Source organism: Pezoporus occidentalis, unplaced genomic scaffold (assembly GCF_034315485.1).
Source record: "Pezoporus occidentalis ecotype Australia unplaced genomic scaffold, CSIRO_AGI_Poc_V1 ctg185, whole genome shotgun sequence".
In the NCBI taxonomy this organism is placed as follows: domain Eukaryota; kingdom Metazoa; phylum Chordata; class Aves; order Psittaciformes; family Psittacidae; genus Pezoporus; species Pezoporus occidentalis.
In genome coordinates this window covers 2,031,615-2,058,388 of record NW_026913693.1, presented here as the reverse complement: position 1 = coordinate 2,058,388, position 26,774 = coordinate 2,031,615, and the positions used below count along the sequence as shown (strand labels likewise).

The 26,774-nt window shown below is 38.3% G+C and overlaps 1 protein-coding gene across 3 annotated transcripts in view; it reads right to left on the bottom strand.

The window, feature by feature from the left end:
• ROCK2 (Rho associated coiled-coil containing protein kinase 2) overlaps positions 1-26,774 on the bottom strand; it is a 102,468-nt gene that overhangs the window by 39,055 nt on the left and 36,639 nt on the right. For all 3 annotated transcript variants that reach the window (XM_062615899.1, XM_062615900.1, XM_062615901.1), the window contains exons 2-4: positions 19,191-19,272; positions 9,308-9,408; positions 1,558-1,695 (exon numbers count right to left, since the gene is read on the bottom strand). In XM_062615899.1, the coding sequence (XP_062471883.1) occupies positions 1,558-1,695; positions 9,308-9,408; positions 19,191-19,272 (321 nt within the window). The remainder of the gene's footprint in view (positions 1-1,557; positions 1,696-9,307; positions 9,409-19,190; positions 19,273-26,774) is intronic.

Sequence of the window (26,774 nt, the reverse complement as noted above, 5' to 3'; positions counted from 1 at the left end):
TGTATGTTACAGACAGAAGACCTATGTTATAAATACATATATACTGCAATGTATTTGTTTTCACAAATATACAATATATATGGTAATGGTCATTAAAATCTAAATTAAAATCCAAAACACCCTCTGTATTCTCACATGTAAAGATATTAATATAACACAATAATTAATAACAACACTATGCCTTTATATAGCACTTTCATTACTGCCCTCAAGGGCTTTAAGAAAAAAAAAATCTAAATTATCTATTACTCTGGTTTCACTTGTTTTTCACAGAAAAAAGGAAGCACAGCGAAGCAGGGTGATTCGTCCCAGTTTCTAGCTCAGAACAGGACCTACATTTTCTTAAAGCCAGCTCAATGTCCTATTACATTGGACACAATCCCTAAATATAACACACTAGTACACTTCATCACAGAAGGCATAATGACAAATGAATCAAAGTGCAGTTGCAATTTACAAACACACACGTTTATAGCACAGTTGCTACACTTTCCTTTGAAAATTGAGTGTTGTACATTTCTTGTTACTCTCAGCTGCAAGTGAAAAGTAAAAATCATTCCAGACAACTACTGTCATGAGAACAAAAACAAAGAACTAGATAAAAATTAATCTATTTGGTTAAGTATTCCTGCTGAATATAGGTAAGAACACAGAATATTCTAAGAAGAGCAAAACATCTAAATAAAAAAACTTCGTAAAGCATTTCTTGCATACATAAGGCAAAGCGCTATGAAGAACATATGGAAACCTGAAGGCCAGTCTTTACTTATTAAATGCACAGAAGCTGGCAATATATGTGAGAGCATTTAAGTATATTAATTATTTAACAAACTGAAGTACTAACAGTTTCTCTAAGCATACACTTTCATTTCTCATTTATTAACTGGTATAACTTACAAGTTACAACAAACTGCAATATTCAGTACTTATTCTTCCAGAAGGCACAATTCTACTACAAACATGATGATGATACATGTCACGAGAGAGCTGCAAGCAACAGTGTTCAAAACCAGCTGAGGAAGTTAACTTTCCATTACTTGGATATTACGTCTGAGCTGACCACTAAACATGAAGATGGTTTCAAGCAAACTACTGCTACAACCTCCTGTCTTACAGGAGACCCAGTGTGCACTCATCCATCTACCAAATCACAAATGAAAAGAGAAGAAATACTTAAAGCACTCCCACTACTAATTGCCTGTGATCCATTGACTGTACCATGAGGAAAGAATGGAAACAATGTTGACATTTGTTTCTATATTTCTATACAGATTTTTCTGAGCTGGAAAGGTAACCTATTATTCCAAATAATTATGTAGGTATTTCAAAAATCTGTTTAATTGTTTCATGATGCATTTGTAGTGACTAAAATGTAAATTAATCTACTGTCTAACACAAATACATAGAACTCAGAGAAAGTGCTGCAAACATGTTTTAAAAAATAAAATCTGAACCTAAACCATGATTTGAGTTTCAATGTGAACTCAAAACCAGCTCAAGACTGGGAAAAATGTATGGCTTTATTATTATTATTTTACTACTACTCATCATCCTTACCTGAACCACCCATGGGCTGTTGGCGAAGGCCATGATATCTCTTTCTTCCCAGAAAAAGGCTGAATCTGATCTCTTGATCATTTCAAATTTACTGAGTAGCTTCATTGCATAAACCTTTTGTGTCATTTTATGGCGAACCTGTTGGTTAAAATAGAAGAGAAACAATGTTTTTAAAGTACCTTGCAAAAAAAAAAAAAAAAAAAAAAAAAATTAATACTGGCATAGTATATGTTTCCTGTGTGCAAGCCGCTTTCTGGGATGCAATGCCTCCAGGTTTTCATATACCCAGTTTTCTACACCATAAAGATTTGAGAACTTCCAAACCTGTTAAGAAAAACCTAACAGCTGCTTCAGAAAAATACAGTAGGGTGGAACAAGAAGGATGCCAAATGAAGTAACATATGCCAGAGCCTGGCCAACTGCTGCAGCTGCTGCTGCTGCAACCCCAGAAGAGGAGCTTAAGGATGTGCCTCAGGCTGCAGCAGCCCTTAGGAGGTTTTACTGAAGATGCACCTATACAAGCACATACTCATTTTTATCTTCATAGCCATGGTGAATGAGAGCTGACTCCAGTAGTCTGCTTACTCAAACTGAAACTAACCACCTCAACCCCCACCCCAACAAAACAACCAACCAACCATCCCCCCAAAAAACAAAACAAACCCAAACCCACAACTTAGAATGAGAAAAGTACCATCTTTCCCTAAAAAAACTGGGATGCTGCTCTTAACATTTCCTGAGTAAACGTGCGCACTTCAAATCACCCAGAACACACACACACGAAAGATTTCTGCTTACAGAATAAAAAGAAAATGCTCATTAAAAGTTCCATTGTGTAAGGAGAAATAAAATGCAACTCTGCTTGTATTTTCTTATTTAAATACCATCTATCCTTGTATTTACTCATGTTAGAAATTCTGCAGGCAGTTCACTTCAGGCTCTTACAATTCTTTTTTTTTTTTTTTTTCCAGAAAAAAACATTGCTCCAGTTGCTGAAGTAGTTCTTAAATTTACTTTACATGGTGTAAAATTAGTAACATAAATCTTGTTGGAAAACTGAAATTAGAACTCTTAAGACAAAATCTGAAAATATTTTTGAAAACTTCATCTGAATACCGACATGAAACAAGATCCTTACGGTACAGACTGTAAAGTCATTGCTCTGTTAAAGATTTTGCTATTTTATGAAACAACTACTAAAGGACCAGGTTTTTAACATACTTGAGTATTCCTTACTGAAATCAAGGTGAGAAGTATTCAGCTGTCTTAAGTCAGCAGAAAAAAACGAACTGCATCTTAAGTTTAAGTGTATACTCTCCACATGAAAATAAAAAATTCAGTGGACTAATTTGTGAAATCAGAACCAAATGGTTAAGATTTCCTGGTGCATTTAAAAGCCTCCCATTTAGTACATTAAAACATCTCCCTCAACCTCTTAGTTTTACACAATGTCCGAGTTTAATTTTGCTACTTGAAAGAATATTTAATAGGCCCTTTTCCTGAACAGCTGTAAATGTTTCAGGTTCATTACAGCTGCAGTGCAAAGCTTCAGAGAGGCACCTATTTGGTTTACACCAGCCTCTTCCTCATGAGGAGCTGTAAACATTAATGTTGCTGAAACCAACAGGAATGACCTCCAGAAACAGGAGTAGGTGTTTGTGTGTGTGTGTGTGTGTGTGTGTGTGTGTAATCTTGGAAAGAGTGAGAACATGAACTGAAACTGGATTATTTATGAATTTACTGTTCTTGGAATCACAGGTTTTTGCTCTCAAGATATAGGTACAAAAGTTTTAGCATTAGTATCTTGCATAGTTTAGCACTATCCAACAGCTTTCTATACAGGCAGATCAAAAAAACCTCCAACCAAACACCAAAACAGAAATGCATTACCTACATGTGTCAACAACTCTATAAACTTGTATATTTTAAGACACTAATAACCAGCAAGTGAAGGTGTCCTTAAAGAGGATTTTGAAAACTATCTCCTTCCTATTTACTAATCCCACATGGATTACTTACAAAGACAAGGTGGTACACCACAAACTTTACTCCATAAAGCAGAGCTTTTGTAAGCCTGCTCAAAACCACAAGAAACATGAAGACCAGCAACCTCAAAAAGATATTCAATTGAAATATGTTCAATTGAAGGTGCATTTTCTGTGACTGTTCATGTAAAGCTCTGCAACATATTCAGTAGTTTACAGTTCCTCAAATCGTAATGTATTCTTGCCAGTGTGTAGTTTGCATCACTGCCTTCATTTACAAGAATAATTGTTTCACACTATTTAGGGAATAAGTCAGATAAGTCAAAAAAGCCTGATGCACTCGCACAGGAGAAGCAAAACACAGGGCTAGAGGGACCAGAAACAAAAGTCTGTACACCTTTTGAGGGTGGTGCCAATAGGTTATTAGTTGGTTAAATTATTTCTTGAGGTATTTTCAACAGGAATTCATTCTCTGTACAAAAATGAAGGAACCAAAGCAACAACAAGCATACTGGCACACCCAACGACTGGTGTCTTGGGACACCTTACAGGTGAACAGACCTACCAGCGATAATACTCCTTTATCACCATCATGGCTGCTGGAGACTGCCTGTCTGTTTAGCTGCTAGCCACTGTGCTCTTCACCCAGAGCTATATTTGTGCATACATATATTGCCTCATATAGCAGATTATTCATGTATTAAACTGTCATGATGTTTCAATTTCTTCCAACTGTTTAAATGAACTGCCAAATTTAAACTGCAGCTCACTACAGCTCACTCTCAAAATAGGTAGGAAAATCCCTTCATGCCATTAGCACTGAGTAACATGGCCTTGTTTAACCTACGAAAATGCATGAAGAAGTAAGAATTTCCCACTACTCTGCTTCATCAACCTAAGACTTTCATAAAACAAGTACATGCAAACTAAATCCCCAATTTCTACAGCACTCATGTCAGAAGACAACATGTAAGCAAAAATGTAACATATCCATTTGAAGCTATCAGATTATGCATACTGATCATGGTACCATCTCTTTTATGATAAGAGAAAATAGAGATCCTAGAGTGGAGTTGTGAAATGAATTCTAAGGTTTGAAATAATCACAAATATCCTGAATTACCTGAATAGAATCCTAAGAAATTACTACAGATAGAGCATCGAAGTTCATGCCCTGATAAATTTTCAGGTAACAGACCAGAACTGCTTTATTTATATTTATTTATAGATTTATATTATATGATATATAATTTTCATATAACATTATATATAATTTCTATATAACATTTCATATAATTCCATATATATAATTCTATACATTATATATAATATTTATATAATATGTATTTATATATTTTTATATGTATTATAGACCACAACTGCTTTATTTATATTTATTTATACTACTACACAAGGTACACATCAGCAGTGGCTGGGGGACTAAACCTAATAAGGAAAGCACTTAATGGAAAAAACTAAACCAGCACCAACCACTGATTTGCAACACTAAGAAATCACATAGTGAAGACTATCACCCAAATCATTCTTTGCTACCCAAATACAAGAGCTAGCCTTGCATTAGTTTTCTATTTGAGTACATGATCTAGTCAGCCTGCTGTGTCACTGCAACTTAACAGAGCTTTATAATTAGACCAGGGAGAAGGAACTAAAGATGCTTCAATTTCAAATCAATAGGACTTTTCCTCACTGAAAACAAACAAGAGGTACTCAGGATGTGCTTTCATAAATTACTGTTTCTGCATAAACCACAAGTAACATATTAAGCACCATAATTCAATTTATCTGTCTGCCTTAGACACCAGTCACTTTTATTCATGGCACTGCATAACAGAAGCAATCTGGCAGTTGGCAATTATTTACTTTGCCTTCCCCATCACTACAGACCCAGCAAAGACAGAGGCCAGAGCTTGAGAATAGTTTAATACATCTGAAGTTACAAGGAAATTGTTTTTCCACCAAAGTCAGATGCTCACTTGGCTGGGCTGATTGTTTTTTTATTAATTTTTGAGGGGAATAAGGAAGGAAAAGTGAGGCTTTTTTAAAAAAAAATCTATCCATATGATACAACAATAGAGAATGTGGCTTTTTTTTCTTCTAGGATCTGGAAAGCTGGTCTCTCCCACACCACTTCTTTCACAAGAAAAAGCCAAACTGGAGCAAAAAGGTTGGGGAAACAAAATTAAATTAAGGAGGACACAGCTATTTAATGTTGTATATGAATAAACTCAAAATTTGGCTTGTTATAGTCAACTATTTCTAATACATAACAAATATTTGTGCTACAAATATTTATGAACAATGGCACACACTGATAACATGACATTCAGGAATTCAACCCATGTACTTCATCATGTTTTATTTATGGTTCTTTCTGCGTTTAGCCCTCACTGAAGCAAATTTCTATTTTGATCACAGAATGTGTTGCAAAATATTTTGATTACTGCAAATCCATCATCTGCAACTGTGGTGTTAACATTCTGAATGGAGCAGAAATAGACAGAGCTTAGCTCAATAGCTTAAACTTGTATCATACCTTGTGAGGCAAAAAATCTAGGTACGTATGCCCTCATCACCAGCTAATATTAGTTCAGATCTATTGCTGTTTGTTTATTAACCTACTACTTTTTAGCTGTAAGACTGCATAACATTATGATTTATACTTGTATTTTTTTACATCCCATCCCCCCCCCCCCAAATGTTCTTTTAAGTTGGCAAGAAGTACAGAAGAGCTCTATATGTACACAAAGAAGTTCCCTTCCAGAACCTAGCATTCTTAGCTTTCGCTATTTGGGGGCCTGAAGGGCTTACATAAAGAATTAAAAAATCCCCATAGGAATCATGAAAAACCAAAACAAAACCATCATTATATGACCAAGTTACTATGCATTTTACCACAACATTATAATGATGAGGCAAATGAGAAGTTTGTCTTCAGACCCCTCAAAGCACCTAACTGCAGTGCATATACTGAAAAATCAACTCTACTTTAAACTGTGCATGACCCAGTGAATTAAGAAAAAAGTTTCCATTCTAAGCCATAACAGAGAAGAAATTTTATGTGAAATGAAACATTAAGAAAATGGAAATTATTCATAAAAACCTGTAGGCTATTAGAAATATACACCTAAAAACAATGCATTTTGAATGCTGAAGCACATTAAAAATACAATTCTCTTGGATGCCCCCAGGAAATACATCAGAGCAACTTCCAAAAAATGCACCTGACTTCTGTTATTGAGATCTTCATCTCTCCCTCCCTGCCTCAACAAATGAGGAACTCTCCTCCTTACAACCTGATTCTTCAATGACTTCCCATGCAAGTAAATGAAAAGGAGCATCTCTATTAGCTGCTGTAAGTGGATACATATATAATGGTAAAAATGTCTAGTAGAAGACTAGAAGACAAACCGTCTGACATGACTGTCAGTGAGAAGACAATGAGTGGACTGCTATCTTATAAAGCTCCCTGCAGCAGCCCTTTCGCAAAAAAAAAAAAAAAGGTTCTGCTGAAGGCTTGGTTTTAATCTCTTGCCAGCAAGGATATAAAAGCATATAAAGATAAAGCTTTAAAGTCTTATTTGAAAAGGGGAATCTTGGGAATCTTTGGAAACACTCCTCACCATACTTCATAAATTCTTCTGCATTAAAAAAGTGCAAATAGAAGGAAATAAGGGAGAGAAAGCTACATTCTCATGTTGTCACACTTGGATGAAATTGCCTTAAAACCTGACATAAATGAATAATAATTGCCAATTGAAGGTTGTTAACTGCTACATAAATTGCATCTAAATTTGCACATAACCCATGAGTCATACCGTCTTAGAATAGTTGCAGGGGATTCTTCCCCAGTTCCAACCAATTTGACTGATACTAATATGAACAATGTAAATAATTTTATAATTTTTTTAAATCTTGGAGCAGATTCTCCTGGAAGGCATGCTAAGGCACATGAAAAACAACAAGGTGCTTGGTGACAGCCAGCATGGCTTCACTAAGGGGAAATCCTGCCTGACCAATTAGGCGGCCTTCTATGATAGGGCTACAGAACTGATGGAGAGGGGTAGAGCAGTTGATGTCATCTACCTGGACTTGTGTAAAGCATTCGACACTGTCCCACACAACATCCTTGTCTCTAAATTGGAGAGACATCAATTTGATGGATGGACCACTCAGTGGATAAAGAACTGGCTGGATGGCTCCACACAAAGAGTTGTGGTCAATGGCTCAATGTCCAGCTGGAGACCAGTAACGAGTGGCGTCCCTCAGGGATCGGTGTTGGGACCGGTCTTGTTCAACATCTTTGTCAGTGACATAGACAGTGGGATTGAGTGCGCCCTCAGCAAGTTTACCGATGACACCAAGCTGTGTGTTTTGGTTCATATGCTGGAGGAAAGGAATGCCATCCAGAGGGACCTCGACACACTTGTGAGATGGGTTGATGCCAGCCTCATGAAGTTTAACCATGCCAAGTGCAAGGTCCTACACCTGGGTCGGAGCAATCCCAGGCACAGCTACAGGTTGGGCAGAGAAGAGATTCAGAGCAGCCCTGCGGAGAAGGACTTGGGGGTGTTGATCGATGAGAAAATGAACATGAGCCGGCTTCAGTGTGCACTCACAGCCCAGAAAGCCAACCGTATCCTGGGCTGCATCAACAGGAGCATGACCAGCAGGTCGAAGGAGGTGATCCTGCCCCTCTACTCTGCTCTTGTGAGACCTCACTTGGAGTATTGTGTGCAGTTCTGGTGTCTTCAACATATAGAGGACATGGAACTGTTGGAACAAGTTCAGAGGAGGGCCAGGAGGATGATCAGGGGACTGGAGCACCTCCCGTATGAACACAGGCTGAGAAAGTTGGGGCTGTTCAGCCTGGAGAAGAGAAGGCTGCGTGGACACCTCATAGCAGCCTTCCAGTATCTGAAGGGGGCCTATAGGGATGCTGGAGATGGACTCTTCATTAGGGACTGTAGTGACAGGACAAGGGGTAACGGGTTAAAACTTAAACAGGGGAAGTTTAGATTGGATATAAGGAGGAAATTCTTTCCTGTGAGGGTGGTGAGGCACTGGAATAGGTTGCCCAGGGAGGTTGTGAATGCTCCGTCCCTGGCAGTGTTCAAGACCAGGCTGGACGAGGCCTAGGGTGATATGATTTAGCGTAAGGTGTCCCTGCCCATGGCAGGGGGGCTGGAACTAGATGATCTTAAGGTTCTTTCCAACCCTAACTATTCTATGATTCTGTGATTGCCTTAAAAAAACCCAAACATTTCTCCACAATATAAATCCAAAAGTAATGCCATTCTTACATTAGATATTATACAGGATACGATGTTGAGTAGATAATGCCTTAAAAATATATCTTACATGAGTCATTATCAGTTAACTAGAATGAAAGCATCATAATTACCAGAGAAAAAAGCTTTTCTGTCACACTATTAGCTTCTGCTTTCATAGGACGGTTTCAGATATTGCTATACAGTGATGCTTGCGTCCAAAAAAATTTAGAATTGCCATGAACTTCCTTTTCCATTTGATCAAAAGATAGCAAACTGTTTTTTAAGTCCTTGAGAATCCATCATGTCTTAAACTCAAATGTACTGTCTACTATGCACAGAAATGACATCATGATACAATAAAAAAAACCCTACATCTTTGTAAGAATGCATTTTTAGATATAATGCATGCAAGACTGAGGAAGGTTTTGGCTAGAGCCATAGATCTGTCTAATCATTAAATCATTACATTCTTACCAGCTGCACTTCTCCAAAAGCCCCTCTTCCAATCACCTTAACAACATCATAGTCTTCGGCTTTCATTTGTAAAGCTCGGATTTTTTCCACAATCTTCTCATCTAAAACAAATCAAATGAAAGTTGTGGTAATGCATGTATTTGAAGAATGCAAGAATTTTCTCTAACATTTTTCATTTAGAGTAAAAAAAAAATTGTTATTTAAATATTTAGAGCCGCCTTAGGAATTCTTGAAATCTACAGTCACTATTAATATACCTTTTCATTACTGTTGGAAACCACTAACCATCTACCTGTAGCTGTAGCAACTGAAGTGTCTCTTGGGTTTTGCTGACTCTTGTTTCACACCTCTAATAATCATTTGAGCTTTTCGGAAGACTCTGGTAATGAGAAGCAGAGATACCTATCTTGAAATTTCAATTACTCCTTGCACCACGATTCACTGACACTGCACCAGTAGTAACACAGGGGTGTGAAGTACCTGGTTCACACCAAAGCACTGCAGGTGCAACTTGCTCCTACACACCTGGAGGGTTCAACAGCAGTCAAACAACAAGGAATATCTCCCTGTAACCTTCACGTACAACTTCAGATCATGCAAGTATATGGCTTGAAATCCACTCACCTTCATTCCATATGAAATAATGATTCAAGTTTATGTATGTCTACATAGCTGCTGGCCACCTCAAAGTGTTTTTTAGTGTTCACTACACATGTAGTTCTGCCCTTTTTAAAATCAGGTCTACAATGCCCTGTTGAAGTATCCTCTAGTGCAATATTCTGTAGACAAACTTTCAGTATTTTTCTTGCTGGCAGTTGTAGGAATCTGTAAACGCAACCAGTGAAATCTTGACCTCTGACAACTTCTAAAAACATGCAAGGTCCCAGACTCTTGAATTCTGTAAATGTAGCACACTAGTGAATGCATTCCTGCCTAAATGGGTTTAAACCACGACAATTTTAAAAATCTATTCTTATTACAAGCACAAAAGATAATGGGAGCAATGAACAGAATCCATAATACTGGAGGTAACCTTTCTTAAGCATGGTAAGCTTTGATACTACCCCCATACAGGCTTAGAGGAAGAACAAAACAAAGCGAACAGGTTGCGTGGAGTGAGACCCCTACCAGGCAAGAAATTGTATGAAAAGCTGTGGATGCTTATATTCAGAGAGGAGCAGAAGCGTATATTGCGGGATCATGCTTAGCATCAAAGACCATGGAATTTGATCCCAAGAAAGGCATTAAAGGGGATCTCACATGCGAATACAAGCAAAACAAAAAGGGACCAGAGATCAGTTAATTCAGTATGACATTAAAGATAAAATTGTCAGAGCGGAGTTAATGATAATGAGCATCCAGTAAATAGTTTAACCATTCCTACATATTCATGAACCTGGCAGCTACAAGCAATCCAGAAGATGCCAAGAACACTTCTTTTGACCCAGTTGAGCAACAAGCCTAATCAGGAAGGCACTCGGATCTATTACTCACAAACCAGAAAGAACTGGCCAAGGATGACAAAGTCTGTGGCAGCTTGGCTGAAGCAACCATAAGACAGTGGGATTTAAGACCCTGAGAGAACTGAGGAAGGAAAACAGCAGACCCTGGACTTCAGGAGAACAGATGATGGCTTGTTCGGGGAATTCACAGGCAGGATCCTGTGGGAAGCCACTGAGGAGGGTAGAAGAGTGGGCTGATCTTCAAAAATGATTATGTTCACAGCACAGGAACAGTTCATTCCAGTTAGTGAGAAATAGAGCAGGCATGGCACAGAGCCAGTCTGTTTGAAAGGGTAACCTCTGCCTCAACTCAAGCACAAAAACCAGGTTTGGAACATGGAAGCAGGGAAGGGGTACCCAGCAGGAAATCTCCCAGGCATGGACTTGGGAAAGCCAAGCTCATCTGGAATCGAAACTAGCCAGGGTTATGAAAGGAAACAAGAGCCTTTATAAATACACTGACAATAAAAGAACCAGGCAAATGTGGGCCTGCTGCTGTCAGTGGGGTAGGGGATGTAGTGCCAAAGGACCTAGAGAAGACCAAGGTACTCAATGACGTTTTTTGTCTCAGACTTCACTGGCAAGCTTTGCTCACAGGCCTGCCAGCTCCCCAGAGCTAACAGCAGCATGGGGCAGTGAAGTACTGCAGTAGAGGAAGTCAGAGTTAAGGACCAATAAAGCAAAATTGACATGTGCCAGGCCATAAGACAAGACAAACGCACCCAAATGTGCTGAAGAAGCCAGTCAACACCATTGCCAGGCTGTTCTCTATCACCTTTGAAAGGTCACAACAACTTGGGGAGGCTACTGATGACGGGTAAAGGGCAAATGCCATGTGCATGGGGCAATAAGGAGGATCAAGAAAGCTACAGGCTGGAACAGCATTATAATTAAGGAGCATATCCTCTGGAGTCTACTTCCAAGCCCTTGAAAGGCAAGAAAGGATGAGAACAGCCAGAATGGATCTAAAAAAGGACAAACTGTGTTTGATTAAGCTGACTGCCTCCCAGGACAAAATGTCTGTCTTGTGGATAAGGGGAGAGATGTACACATTTCCTTGTCTTGACTGTACCGTGACTTCTAAGACAGCATCTCAAAGTATATTTGTAGCCAAACTAGGCCAACATGGATTGCACAGAGGAATTACAGGGTGACTGAAAAACTCACTGGAGAAAGGGGAGATATTAAAAAAACCAAACAAACCCTAAATAAGCAAACAAAACCAAAAACAACACCCCTCAACAACCATTAATAATGAGGGAAGAGAGACTGCTAGTAAAGCTGTAAGGACAGAGGCAACTAAAACTTCAAAAGTAGACAGATCTGCTGCATTCAGTGTAACAGTAAGACTGTGAAGTAATCCAGAGTTGAGAGAATTCTGAGACTGTTTTCTACGGAGAATCATGAAGGCTTAGACAGAAAGCATAGGACAGCAACAGCTTCACCCACACCAAGTTTATTATTTCAGTCATGACATGAATTAATTTTGCAGTTTGAGAAGGGAAGACTTGCTTGGAATCTTACTTAACTGCAGATCAAAAGCTCTGGCACAAGACAAGGAGGATAAATGCAAATTCACAGGAAGCAGCACTAGAGAAGGAGTATCAGCAAATTTCAAGTCAGAAAAAATGTGCAATTACTCATTTGAACACAATGTTACATCTCATGAGGGAGGAGAATCACATGAATTTATTTTCAAATGTTTCTGAGATGTTTCAAATGCTTTTAGATGTGTGAGATGAGATGGCAGGGAGTTAAACGTGTTGATAAATAGGGTGCAGTTTTACATAGCTCCATTATTAGAGGAATACTTCTCTGTTCAAAGTAAAATACAAAAATTATGAACAACATTAACAGAGCTCCAGTGAAACGGCTTTAGCATTGAACACTGCAGTTAAGCAACGAAAAACCCAACAATGTATCAAGTAAGCAATGAGAACCAACCAAGGAATTACCAGTTTTATCAACCCTGTGAAACACTGAGGACAGAGAAATCCTACTTGCTCTCCTAAAACATGAATAGAATATTTCTATTGGAATGGACCTATCCAACTTCCTGACCACTTCAGGCTTGACCGAGATTCAAAGCATGTTATTAAGGCATTGTCCCAATGCCTCTCAAACACTGACAGGCTTCGGGCATCAACACCACTCTAGGAAGCCTGTTCCAGTGCCTGACCACCCTCTCAGTAAAGAAATGTTTCCTAATGCCCAGTCTAATCTCCCGGCACAGCTCTGAGCCGATCCCATGCCTCCTGTCACTAGATAACAGGGAGAAGAGCTCAGCACCTCCCTCCTGATGTCGCCTCCTCAGGAAGCTGAAGTGAGCAATAAGGTTGCCCCTCCTAACTCCTTTAACTAAGACTTAATAATCTTAGTTAATAACAGTAATCATCATCTAGGGATGCAGACATTGTGGAGGTATCAGTTATATGGACAGGTTGTTTATTTTGTCACAAAATTGAACAGATACAGAGCAGATAATCAAAGCATGGAAATAACCTGAAACAAAAATCTGGCTACAAGAAAGCAAGCTCAGAGAAATCCTGAAGCAATGTCGTAATTACAACATGCTGGATCATATGATTTAGTTCATGTATCACATAACATGGTCTAATTCAAGGTGCAGTAGACCTTTTGAACATTATACTTTTAGCAGAAGACTATATTTTTAGAAGGTTTCACATGGATGACTTTGTACATTTGTGATATCTATATGAACAGATTGTACCCAACAGCCTCATGAATTTGCAACAGCACAAAGCCCAGCAGAACAAAAATGTTAAAGGAAGATATTAGATGGACTCCCCAACCCCAGAATATAATGGAATCTCATAAAAATATTGTGACATTTGAGAAAAAGCCCTAAAATGAGAGAATGTCATCACATATGACTCAGTTTTCTTCTTTTAACACAGGAAAGGACCAGGAATGCTGGATAGCGAGAGTATTTAAAGACAGCTTTTGATTTACTACTCGAAAATGGCACTATAACCTTTAAACAAATGAAGCTTCACTTTCTGAAAGGGCAGAGTGTTTGGATCATCACTGACAGCTGGCAGCAAGAATGTGCCTGAAGGTTACAAGTGCTTGCGAAAATGGAATAGATACGTGAACCCGAAGAGTAAAAGGGGGCAGGGAGGAGAAGAAAACCAAGCTTTTCTGCTCTTAAAGGGGGATAAAACCCCATGTTCAGATTATTTTCTTAAAAGTTAAAAAGAATGCATATCAGGCAGTTCTGGGGCACGTATATATGAGCTATAAAAATGCAAGGAAGTGCAATTTTATCCACACGGCGCAAAAACAGTCAAGTCAATGAGTGCTGCTATGGAGCACATTAAGTCAAAAGTTGCTGCCCTAGGCAAAAGTCTAGCCAGAAGTTAAACTGAAGAATGGCCAGCAACTGCTGCAATCCCACACCTGCTCAAAGCCAAACAAAAAGCACAACAGAAAGACTGAAGCAATTAGGGGTGTATACATATTATCTGGTCAAAGGTGTGTGAGTAACAAGAAGCTGCTGGAGACCTTACAGAAGCAGGAGAAACTAGCAGGCATAGTTTCCCCCTCCAGATCAAAGAAAAGGGGACACGAGAAGTACTGTGTCTTGCACAGATGAAAGGAGTGGAAGATAGAGAAACAGAAAGCAACAGTCCTCTGACATGAGAGGACATACCCCTGACTCAACGAAAGTAAGCCTGATGGCAGAACTGAATTTCTATCTACCAAGTACCCAAATGGAAAAGTGGTCAATAACTCTGATGAGTAAGCTGCTTATACATCTAAGACATTCTTAAACACTGTGGCTCTAATTCATGCTCTGCTTGAGAGAAGTTGCTTATTTGATACCTCTCCCATCACTACTCTTACCAGAACAGTATCATTAAGAGTGGAATCAGAGCCTGACCTGCAGAGGTGACTGCAAAGACCTGGCAAGGAATGGCCTTAATGAAGCCAAAAGAAAACTATAGGAGCAACCAGATCCTTAACTCAAGTTCCATAGTGCACTAAATTTCTAAGATTCTTCTTTGGCATCTCACATTTTATCTGTGTCACTGACAGAGAATTCTCTGTGTCACAGCAGAGAATTACAGTCATGACAGGCATTAACACCATACCAGACAATGCATTTCTGTTGCTAACCGCACAGCTGGCACGATTCAGGAACTTCAAGCAATGCAACAAAACGTAAAGGAAGGAAACAGAACTGTCACTTTTGCAAGAATTTAAGCTTAATAAAGAGATCTTCTAAGTAAGCATGACAAGAGAAAAATGGCAAAACAACCTTCCAGGATGTTTATTCAAGGATTTAGCAAAGCTGCTGCACCAGTGACATACCTGTACTAAAAGTTCCTTCTACTGTAAATACATCCCATGCCATTAATACTCTAGAAGTTTTCCAACCTCCAAAACATCAGCAAATAATTTTAACAGTAGATTTCCAATTTTTGAGTGATGCTGAATAACGCATAGGATGTCACTGACCCATTTAAGGAATCTAGGCTTCTAGATTGTACCTGGTCTGTTGATGGCACCAATCCATGTGCTGTTGCCTAGACTTCCTCAACATCCATTCTTCATGCCCTTGTATTTCTCATAATAATATTATAAATTATTAAATATTTTAAACTGTTCTTTAAAACTGTCGCTTAATTATTTAACTCTCTGCTAAAGGAGTTAACTTTCTGTTGAAGAGTTAACAGGCTATGTAGTACCTGCATGTGAAACCACCACAAAAGGCACTTGTCGCTAAGATTTATCAAATCTCAACATGGGAGAAAAAGTGATTTGGAAGAATTTACTCAACCTGTTGCCATAGCCAAGATGAGAAGAAAAAAACAAAAGACCAAGAAATATTTGTTACACCAAGTCCATGCTGGAAAGCTCAAGCTTCTTTTCTATAATAAACAAGCTAGTTTTTGCTCTCAGAGGACTACAAGATTCCTCTCACTGTTTTGGGAACTAAATACTACATTATGCTTTCCTGCCTCATGAATACTCAAAAAAAAAGCAGCAATTTAACCAGAATCCTAGCAGTTCATTAAAGCAATAGAGAAGACTGAAAAGGAATGGTTGTATTACATGAGATACTTACGTACCCCTTATAAATAAAGACATGCTCTACTTTGGTTCAGTGCCTTAAAGAAAGTCGTAAGAAATAAGAATACTAAGGGAAAGCAGGCAATGAAGGAGTTTCTTGCATACTAAACATGTGAAGAAGCTGCTTTGGCAAAGCAGTCACAGATACAGGATACACCAAACTCCTATAGTATGGGCAATTAATAAATTGTAGCTTTGTGACATGAGTTACAACATTTGAGTTTCAGCTTGAAACTATGATTTGAGCTGAATACCAATGTCTCAGCTGAGACACAAAATACTTCATTTTTAAATTAAAATAAGCTATTAATAAAACTTTAACCTGATTAGTAATGACTTGCAGCAAGTCTGAAGTAGGGTGTGTTCAAACCTCTGGGAATATGGTAGGAAAGAAAAATTTCCTTCTCAGTGTTACTGTGGAAGAATTAAGTGAGCCTGGAAGTAGGATGATTATTGCAGTGTTCTCCATAGTTTTTGAACATTTGTGCAACATGGATTGGAAGAATCATAAGCAACAACTCTGCCTCAGCTGCTTCACTTTGCATAGAGAGCTAGCTCATAAGACGGTCCTGCCACCTCTCTGTGGTTGCTTCAGGAAGCCTCAAGGAGGGATGCAGACTCTGGGCCCACGGCACAGACCGCTCATCAGATTCTGTCAGAATCTTTTGACAGTAGTTCTCATCTAGGCATTTGCTAAAGCCCTTCAGATGCTGTGAAAAATCAGGAGAGACAAGAAATCGCTGTTCCTTAACCAAAGAAAGCAACAACTTACTGTTCCATAAATTAATACAATCCCGAGTCCAAGACAGTGAGAGGCTGCAGCAAGCACATGTATATACATTCTTCAGTCCCACTGATAATTGCTATACTCAGAAGAGTTTCCAAAAAGAAATAAAAAAGCTATGGGTTCAGCATCTTTAAGTTGCATAGAACAACAATGCTAGTAAGAACCCAGTTGTCCTGTTTTTTCTTGCACCTAAGCAGCTCCATTGTGCTAGCACAAGTATCAGTGCAGAAAATTAAAATCAGAAATTGGTCTTTGCTTTCCTTTTGCCTGACTAGTTTTTAAAAAAAGAAACAAACCAACCACCCACCCCACTCTTTGCATCAATTCTACTCAGTTCCACAACCACACAAACACCTGTGCAGAGAGGACTCTGACACAGATCACTGTGGTAGGACTATAGGCTGAGAAAGTTGCGGCTGTTCCGCCTGGAGAACAGAAGGCTCCATGGAGACCTCATAGCAGCCTTCCAGTATCTGAAGGGGGGATATAAGGATGCTGGAGAGGGACTCTTCATTAGGGACTGTAGTGATAGGACAAGGGGTAATTGGTTAAAACTTAAACAGGGGAAGTTTAGATTGGATATAAGGAGGAAATTCTTTCCTGTTAGGGTGGTGAGGCACTGGAATAGGTTGCCCAGGAAGTTGTGAATGCTCCATCCCAGGCAGTGTTCAAGGCTAGGTTGGATGAAGCCTTGGGTGACGTGGCTTAGTGTGAGGTGCCCCTGCCCATAGCAGGTGGGTTGGAACTAGATGATCTTAAGGTCCTTTCCAACCTTAACTATTCTATGATTCTAAGACTAATTCTTTCAGTTGCAACGCAAAAATATTATCAGGTTCAAATTTTTACAAAATCCTTGTTTCAGAAATCCTTTTTTCTTTTTTTAAGTGTAAATTACAGAAGATCTGCAGGACTATTTTTCATTCTTTCCCATCCAGTATAGAAACAGGAGATAAGTCACATGGGTGATTCTTGAGAGAAATGCACAGCCTCACAATGTGTGAGCCAGAACAGTCAGCTCTTACATGCTTTTTCTAAAGTTCAGTGGGTAAAGGATGAAGTGCACCCCTGAAAGCTCTTAATTAACTACTGTGAATTTTTCTTTTAATACAACTCAGGATTTTCTTAAACTAGTATCTGGCTATTTCAACTGTCAGCTGTTTTTTAGAAAAAAGTCAGTAATAAAATTATGAAAGTATATTTTAGGGTTTCAGCCATTGCTGGTAGCCTGCAGGCCACAACAGATGCTTAATAATATTTACTACAACAATGGGAAGCGAACCTAGATTAGAAAGAGCAACAGCCTTCAGAAAAAGGAAGGCAGACAGAATGTTCAGGGGCTGCAGAAAAAAACAACTGCTCCCAAGGTTGAGTTGTTTTGCCATAACTGCTAGTTTTGATGGCTGAAGATAATGGTCTTCTGATTAGAAAAGCTTTTAATTTTGTTCAAATGAAAAATAGAGTAATAATGTAAAAGTGAATCTGAACAGCCCACGAAAGTTACCGATACTGTCATTTTTTCTTCCTGTAGAGAGGGCTTTTCCCTCACATCACACATACAGTGCACAGCTTCAGGTAACAAAATTACTTGCAAGTGCTGTTCCTGACCCTTTCTTTCATAAATATCTGCTCGATTTCCTATAAACTCAAAGTGAGAAAAATCCCAAGGTACGCCTCTCCTTTCTAATCTGCTGTTTCTTTCTTACTCTGTTTCCAGTGACTTCTCCAAATGAGACTTTACTGGCAACTGTAAAGCTGTATGTCCAGCTATGGGGCTCTGCTAAATCTCATGGAGAAGAACTGAATTCCAAACATAAGAACTCACCACAAATTACTACACCAGCCACCATTTAACTGAGTCCCAGAGCAACAGAGGGCAGACACACATAGAGTAACACTTCAGTGGTAAGAGCTATTTCTCTCGTCACATTTTAAAGCAAATAATCCACTATTTTTACAAGGGAAAAAAAATTGTTTATATACATGGATAAAAAACACTTTAACAAGACAAAATACAGCTACTCTGATGTAAGTCTTCCATTTTCATACAGTAAATAAACTCCAAGATCCTGTCCACAGTTAATTTGGGAAGAATCACAAACATTTACACAAAGGTTCAAAAATACACCAACAGATTTTAAGGTACAATAATTTAGTCTTAAAAAAAATCAAGAGAAGATTTCTCTGCTAGATTAAACAAGACTGTATAGACAATGTTGACATTTTCAGTAATTAAATCCTGAAGAACAGTAACTGGGATATGTTTCACAAATTACGTCACTGCACATACTTAAGATAAAAAAATAACATAAAACCAATTTTTCCAACTACAGTTGGAAAAAATACAATCTACAGCTGCTATTTTCCAACATATTTTCAGCAATACAATCACCCCCCAAAATAAAATTTCTCTGTAATAAAATACTACTGCATTTCTGACCACTCAGCTTCCTATAGCTGAGATCATAATGTCGTCACTTAAGACGCACCCACAACTTACATCTATTTAAGAAATTATCGATGTTCTTGTTCTTCCTCAGTGCTGGATAATCCAGGTCAAGGACCAAAGAATTCAATCCATCCTGGGGAAAAAAAAAATAAAAAAAGAAAAGTTGAGTTCTAAAGTCTTAATTAACAACTTTCTTAAACCTACTGCACTGAGACTGATGATACATTATTCCAGCACGCATTACACATTCCTAGTAGGCAAATCAAACAAGCTCTCAAGTGTGTTTATAAACCACCAAAGGAGCTAACACACATGGACTGACTTCAAGTTGGTCTATAAACAGTACAGACATTACCACAGATTAGTGTGGCACCGGGACTTCATGGAGTATTAGTTTTAATCTTCACCGCTAAGTAATCTTACTCATTAAACACTGATTTAAGATATTCAAGTCAATCTGTGCTCTTACTTCCGTTACACTTCTCCTGCATATTCAAAACCTTCATGTTTGTATTACCCCTATTATTGCTTTGATCAGTCTCTATCTTCTCATTCTCAAAAAACATCTGCACATTCTTCTTCTTGGAAGCAAGACAGAACCTAAACTTAACATGACAATTCACGACATAATTCAAGCTTACAAGACTAGATTACTTCTTCTAAGCCACTCAAGAGAAGACAAGCCAGAACTCTGCATGCTATTCTGCCACCAATTATCAGTGCCCCCACAGAAATTAACTGAGATCTCTTAAAATGGCAAGGGATGAGATCACCAAAATCTAAATTAAAAATAGTACTTTAAACACCTGTTACAAGACTTAATTCCACCTTTCAGCAACCTAGAAAAACTTTAAAAACTGCTCTTCAAAACACAAAGGCCTTTCTAGTTACACAGGGAGAAATAAAAATTATTTTCAGATACTAAGAAGAGCCAGAGACTCCGTTCATACTCAGCACCTCCAGTGATCTGCTTGAACTGGCAGCTTTGTTCATTGCTCTAAGGAAAAAGCCCGAGACTGTTTCTTCAGGTTTTTGAACCTTGACAGGGCATCACAGAGACTTAAGTCAGAGGCCACATCACATTAATTAATAGGTTGCCAATAGAACTAGGCAGCTTTTCAGTCCTCTTAATAACTGATGCTACAGCTAAAAGCCTGCTGATTTATTTCTATTTTCTTAATATACCTGGGAAGGGGTCATTTTTTGCAAATACCACTGAAATTTTTTAAACTTATTGTAATTAAGCATCTACGCAAATAGAGCTCAAGGCAAGGGCCATAATTATCAAATACTTTTTGAATGCCAGACTGTCCTAAATAAGCACATACACAGATAAGGCTACCTCATGTGTGGAGATGTCGCTTTTCACCACAGAAAGAATGAATGATTAAGCACAGCTTAAAAAATTAAGTTATTTGATTGCAATTTTTTTTTTTTTTTAATTTAACCTAACAAATGGAAGTGTCTTGGCAAGTGTCACGACAAGCTGACAAAGTACAGGTTACACAAGTGAAGTGGATTAAAAACAGGCTGAAAGACCAGGCTCCGAAGATCGTGATTAATAGCACCAAGTCCAGCTGGAGGCCAGGCACCAGTAATCTGCCCCAGCACTCAGCACTGGGGCCAGCACTGCTTAACATCTTCATTACCTTCATTACACCTGCCGCACCCTGCAGACAATACAAAACCAGGGGTTAAGGGGGGGCTGATACACCAGAGTACTATGCTTCCATTCAAAGGGACTTCAACAGGCAGGAGAACTAGACAGAAAAGAGTATCTCAACGTTCTTCAAAGGGAAATGCTGAGCTCTGCTTCTGGTGAGGAATAATGCCAGGCACCAAGCACAGGCTGCGGACTGACAAGCTGGAAAGCAGCTTTCCAAAGAAGGACCTGAGGGTCTTATTGGACAAGCTGCTCATGACCCAGCAATGCATCCTCGCAGGGGGAAAAAAAAGACCAATAACCTGCACTGCATTAGAGAAAGCACTGTCAGGAGGGAAACAGAGATGACACTTCCTCCCTGCACATCACTGGTTAGGATACACCTGGAGTGCAGTATCCGCTTTTGGACTCCCCAAACCAAAAGGGCAAGGACCTAAATGAGTGAGTCCAGCAAAAGGCCATGAAGATTAAGGCACTAGAGCATTTCTTATACGAGGAAAGGCTCAGAGAGCAGGGACCCTTCAACCTGGAGAAGACTTAATGCAGTGGATCTCATCACTGTGTACAGATACCTGATGGAGGGAATGAAGAAAAGGTAGTGCTCACTGACAGGACAAGAGAACAATGGATACAAGGTTAAACTATATGAAATTCCACCTGAACACAATTTCCTGTGAGGATTATCAAGCACTGGAACAGACTGCCCAAAGAGGTCATGGAGTCTCCATTGGTGGATATATTCAAAACCTGACTGGACATACTCCTGGGCAACCTACCCTAGCTGGCCCTGCACTGAGCAGGTGCTGGACCAGATGATCTCAAGAGGTCCTTGCCAACCTCAACCATCTTGTGATACACACCAAAGGTATTTACACTGCCACAGAGAGAAAAGGTGAAATTTTACACTTTGATTTAACATGAACTGCATTATGAAGGTCTTGTATATCATGTATTAGAACTTTCTTACAAAAAGAAACAGAAAGTGTTAATAATAAAAAATGAAAGTCAATTAAGAAGACAGTTTCTTAATTACTTTAAGAACAATATTTATAGGCATTATTTCAGCCTTGACCACAACTGCTCCTGCATGACCCATTAAGGATAAAGGGGTAACGCACTAGGCCATGGTACTCATTTCCACGTGTAGAAGCACCTGGTCTTAAATTTAATGACATTTTACAAAAAATGCAGTAAATCCAAACCAAAGTAAAAAAAAAAAAACAAACCACAAAAAAACCAACAACAACTTAAATGTTTATGGATTAGTCACTGCATGAACTGCACAAGAACTGCTCAATAACCTGGGGCAAACACAATGGAAGGTACTGACTTCAGGTGACTTCCCGTAAAAATAACGCAATAGAATCTGTAATACCAAATTAGCAAATACTGCCTTCAGAAAAGGCTATTGCTTTCTGTAACACAGCGTGTCAGCAGGTGCATGCTTCTTCACCTTGCAACTGCAGAAAAGAATCATACGGAATGCCCTGATGGAGAACAGCTGGGCCATCTTCTATGATTTTACCTAGCACAATGATGTCTCAATTCCAATTAGTTGGCAGCCTACACACCACACCCAACTCAAACATCAAATATGACTGGAAGCCACACTTTCATTAACATATTTGCAATATAACTGCATTAATATATGGCTGTATTTTACAGTATCAACTTACAGTATCAAAGTAAGGGTCATTCTTACTCTTTAGAATACCTTAACGCTATTAGTTTCACAGTTAGTCCTGAATGTATTTTTCCGATGAATTACAGTTCTTGTTCCTACTGCACAGACTGAAAAATCAAAACTAGCTCTCTAGAGCTCTGAGCACCTTCTTACTCTCTCTTCACAGTCTAATACCTTATTTATCATTCCTTTTATATTCTTCTCCCATTGCTATTGAAACAATATTTTAATGTTTTAATGATCAAAACCAACTCTGTAAACATTTTAAGGGAGCTTTAAAAGCACTCTGCTAACACAAATCAACAAGGCATATTTTTGGTCTTTGTTTTGGGGGGCTGAGGGGGAGAGACAGAGGAGCTAGTCACCTGATACTTTAATGCTTTTCATGCAAAGGTATTTTAGATGTTGACTGAGTAAAACATTTATAGTGTGCTTTACTTATGCACAAAGTCAGGGAAAATAATAAAATTATCATCCCCAACAGATATTTTAATAAAGTTGTACTACAAGGTCCAAAATAACCGTAACTTCCAATTTAAACTGAGCTCTATATTATCATTTCAGACGTCACTGGTTTTCCCCTGCGTCACTTTGATTCCATGGCCTTTCTGTGGGCTATAAATACTGAGAACCATATTTGCAGCTAATTTTATTAGCTCTTTCTGCCTCCTTTTCATGGACTTCTGGAAACAATTTTCACAAGTAGCTATTAATGAACAGAAATTTGAGAACAGCACAACTGCCTGTTCTTAACTATTTGGAAGTGTCCTAACTCTTGAGGACAGTCAGCTACAGCTGGCATCAAAGAGAGGTGATTAGTAGCAGCACCAGGAGGAATAGTGTTAATTATTTTTATCCCTGTGAACAAACCTTATTATCACACTCTTTTAAAGAGAAGATTTTAACCTCTTGAATGTAATTTTAAGGTAAGGGATTTCAAGTTCATATCAATGTGTAGGTTATGAAAGACTTGTTTGCACATTAGCATTTTGTCAAGGGGTCTTTCCCTGAAGTTTACATTTTCATTAAAAATCTAGTTTACATTATTCAAGATGAAGATTATGCTACAATTAAGAAGCTGGGTCAAAAGATTACACAGTAAAACAGACAGTTGAAACTGAAGAGAAGCAATCCAGGAAATGACATCTCCTCTGTCTCGGCCTCACAGATAAGTCACTTCAACCAGGAAATGTGTTATTAAAGGGATTTCACTGTTCACTTCCTCTTTCTGCTATTACAAAAGGCTCAGAAGCTAACAGGCCAAAAATAGCAACTTCCAAACAAATGCACTGCTGGTAAAGACAGCTCTGCCCCCATCAAAACCCTTCTGCTCATGCAAACATGCCAAAATGTTCTCCACAAATTATTTTCCAAGAGAAAAGTCCAAACTTGATATTTTTGCAACATCCTCATACACCAGGAAAAGAGCTCCTGGTCACTCCTGGCTGCAGCCACCACCCCTAGGGCCAACACAGGAGCCTGGCTTTCCAAGCAAACAGCCTGCAGTGTTAAAGACATGAGTGCGCTGAAGAAAAAACAGGCAAGAAAAGTTCATGATAAGGAACTAAATATTTATGTTCTCCTGTGACAAAAGGGACAGCAATAGGGAGAATGGCAGCTGCTCAATAACGAGATTGATGTTAGTTCCAGGCAATCCCACCAAAGCCCTCACCAAATTAAATCATGCTCTGCTGTTACAAATGTCTGAAATTAAAATATGTATTTGAACCTGTCTAACATTGATATGCACATATAAAGAGGGTGTCACAACAGCTTTGGCTACTGTGATTTATTCCTCGCTTTCACAGTGAGAAAATCATAAAACTTTGGATGACTGAAAAATAAGATGGCTGAACAGGAGAGGTATCAGTTGTTTCAGGAACCAATTCATAATCCTGCAATAACTGGAAAGTATGAGAAGCGTAATCCAGTGAAAGATGTCCCTTCCCATGGCAGACAGGTTGGACCAGACGATCCTTCAAGGTCCCTCCCAGCTCAAACCCATGCTATTCTGTGAGAACTTCACTAAAACGTTACATATAAGAAAAACAAAACCCTATGGCTTTTCCCTCCCAAACCCTCAAATAAAATTAAATAAAATTTTATTTATAAATGCAGCGGAAAGGAAGGATAGAGAAGTCTGTAACTTCAGATTACATTTTTCTAACTTGACCTACATACTTTTAAGGCAGAACTTCCTAAATCTATGCACACAGGAACTATCTATCTAATGACTTCACCAGCAGTAAACCCCCACTACATTCTTCCATATGCCAAATGGTCCCTTAAATAATTCTGGTCTACCTTCGGATACAGGGTGAACAGATCAGTAAGAGCATATAATACAAAAACAACTGAAAGGTTACATGTAAGATAAATATACCATTTTCCCCATCTTATACTACTACATATCATTATGATACGTTGCAGTTAATTTTCCCCTCACTTTAGCATAATTAGTATGTGAAGGAATAATTCAGGGCATGATAATGCAGCCAACATTTACCACTGCAAGGTCTTGCTATTCGAGGAGTTCTTTAGTAGTTCAATATTAATTAACAGATTTAACAGTATTATGTACAGTTTAGAAACGTAAAAGCAACTGTTGGTCCACAAATATGTAACTACTTAACAGTAGGTTTTACTTACAATCTTGATTTCTACATATGAAAGTAAACAAATATTGAAAATTTTAAATGGCTGAAAGGCTTTTAATGTTGTCTACTACTGAATAAATGCAAATTTTTCTTCATCATACAAGCACTACTCTTCAAGGAATGTCATTTCATGTGCTACTTCCTACATGTGGATTTCAATGGTTTTATACAATTCACCTTGCTATTGCAGTTTCAAACTGTTCCATTGTAAGCATAGGATGATAACATACCAAAAAGAGCTTTGCTCTTAAACACTAACAAAATAATCACAAAATTGTTCAAGATGCCACAAGAAGAACTTTAAGGAACAACACAATGGAACAGCAAAAGCTTGTAAATAAAGATCAGAAAGGCAAAGGTGTATAATAAGCTGTAGTTTACAATTGACAAGAGGAAATAATGGAACATATTTTGCATAAGAGAGATTAAAACAAAAGTCCATTAAGAGTTAAAAAGGGCAAAGAGAGCACAGAAGGCTTAAGTTTTCCATGCTTGCTTCAACAGTTTTTGTGTTGTTTTTTTTTAATGTTACCTATCTGGATGTATTTACAAGGGATAAGAAAATAATCCTAAAGAAAATCACTGCATGTGAAGAAACATGCTGAGGAAGTAAGATCAACTGAAATGCAGTCTAAAATTTAATTTAAGGAGACTGTCTTAATTAATTTTCTTTGTGAATTCAGGAGAACAGGAGAGGTTATCAGGACTGAAAAGGACAAATCAAAGCACTTCTGTAATGGGGGAGGGCTTTCCAAGCTACATATCAGAATACTTGGGGAGAAGGAAATAGAACAAGACATTAATCAACTTGTAAACACCCACAAGATTAACATTAAGGGTGTTAATTTTTTTTTTGCATTCTCAAAAATGAAAGTGTCATGTAGCTGATTTCTGGCAGATTATATGATGTAATCGATAAAGGAAAGCCTTTTAACATAGGAATAAAACACAAGACTCACCATTCTTGTTAGAAAAGTAAAAAAAAATACAGTATAGGAAATCATGTAGAAAATGTCCAAAAGATAATTATCAGGACTTCAGCAATTATAAGGACCTGGAAAAGTGCATAAAAAAAACACCTCCCCTGAGTCTGTCCTGTTCCAGTTCTACAGAGTATTTTCATTACCACAATAAAGAGCAGAATAAAAACCCGCATCTATTAAGAGCAAATAAAAATCAGCAAATGATACCAAGCTCAGTGTTCTGAGTATCTTTTTTATTGCATTTAAATTTATCTCCAAATGAAGAAAAAAAATATAATCAGATGCAAAAAGAGAAGAAAAATCCCCGCCAACATTAATTTACATTAATGTAAGTTAAAGGCACAGAACACGAAAATGGAAGTAATGAATAAACAGGAAGATAACAAAAAAGACACAAGGTACAGCAAACTAGACGTCCAATCTAGGATGTATAAACAGGAGGTGTATTGTATAAAACCTCACAGGGAAAATAAGGTTCTTCTGTAAATAAAGATCAGAAATCATTTGCTGGTATTGTTACAGACTAAGCCAGAATATTGTGTCCAGCTTTTTGCATCCCTACACAGAGGACTGCAAAACACAAGATGGAAAGGAACTGAAGGGAAGTTAACAAGAGCAGGGAAGCGATTAGCAATTTGTGCTAGGGAA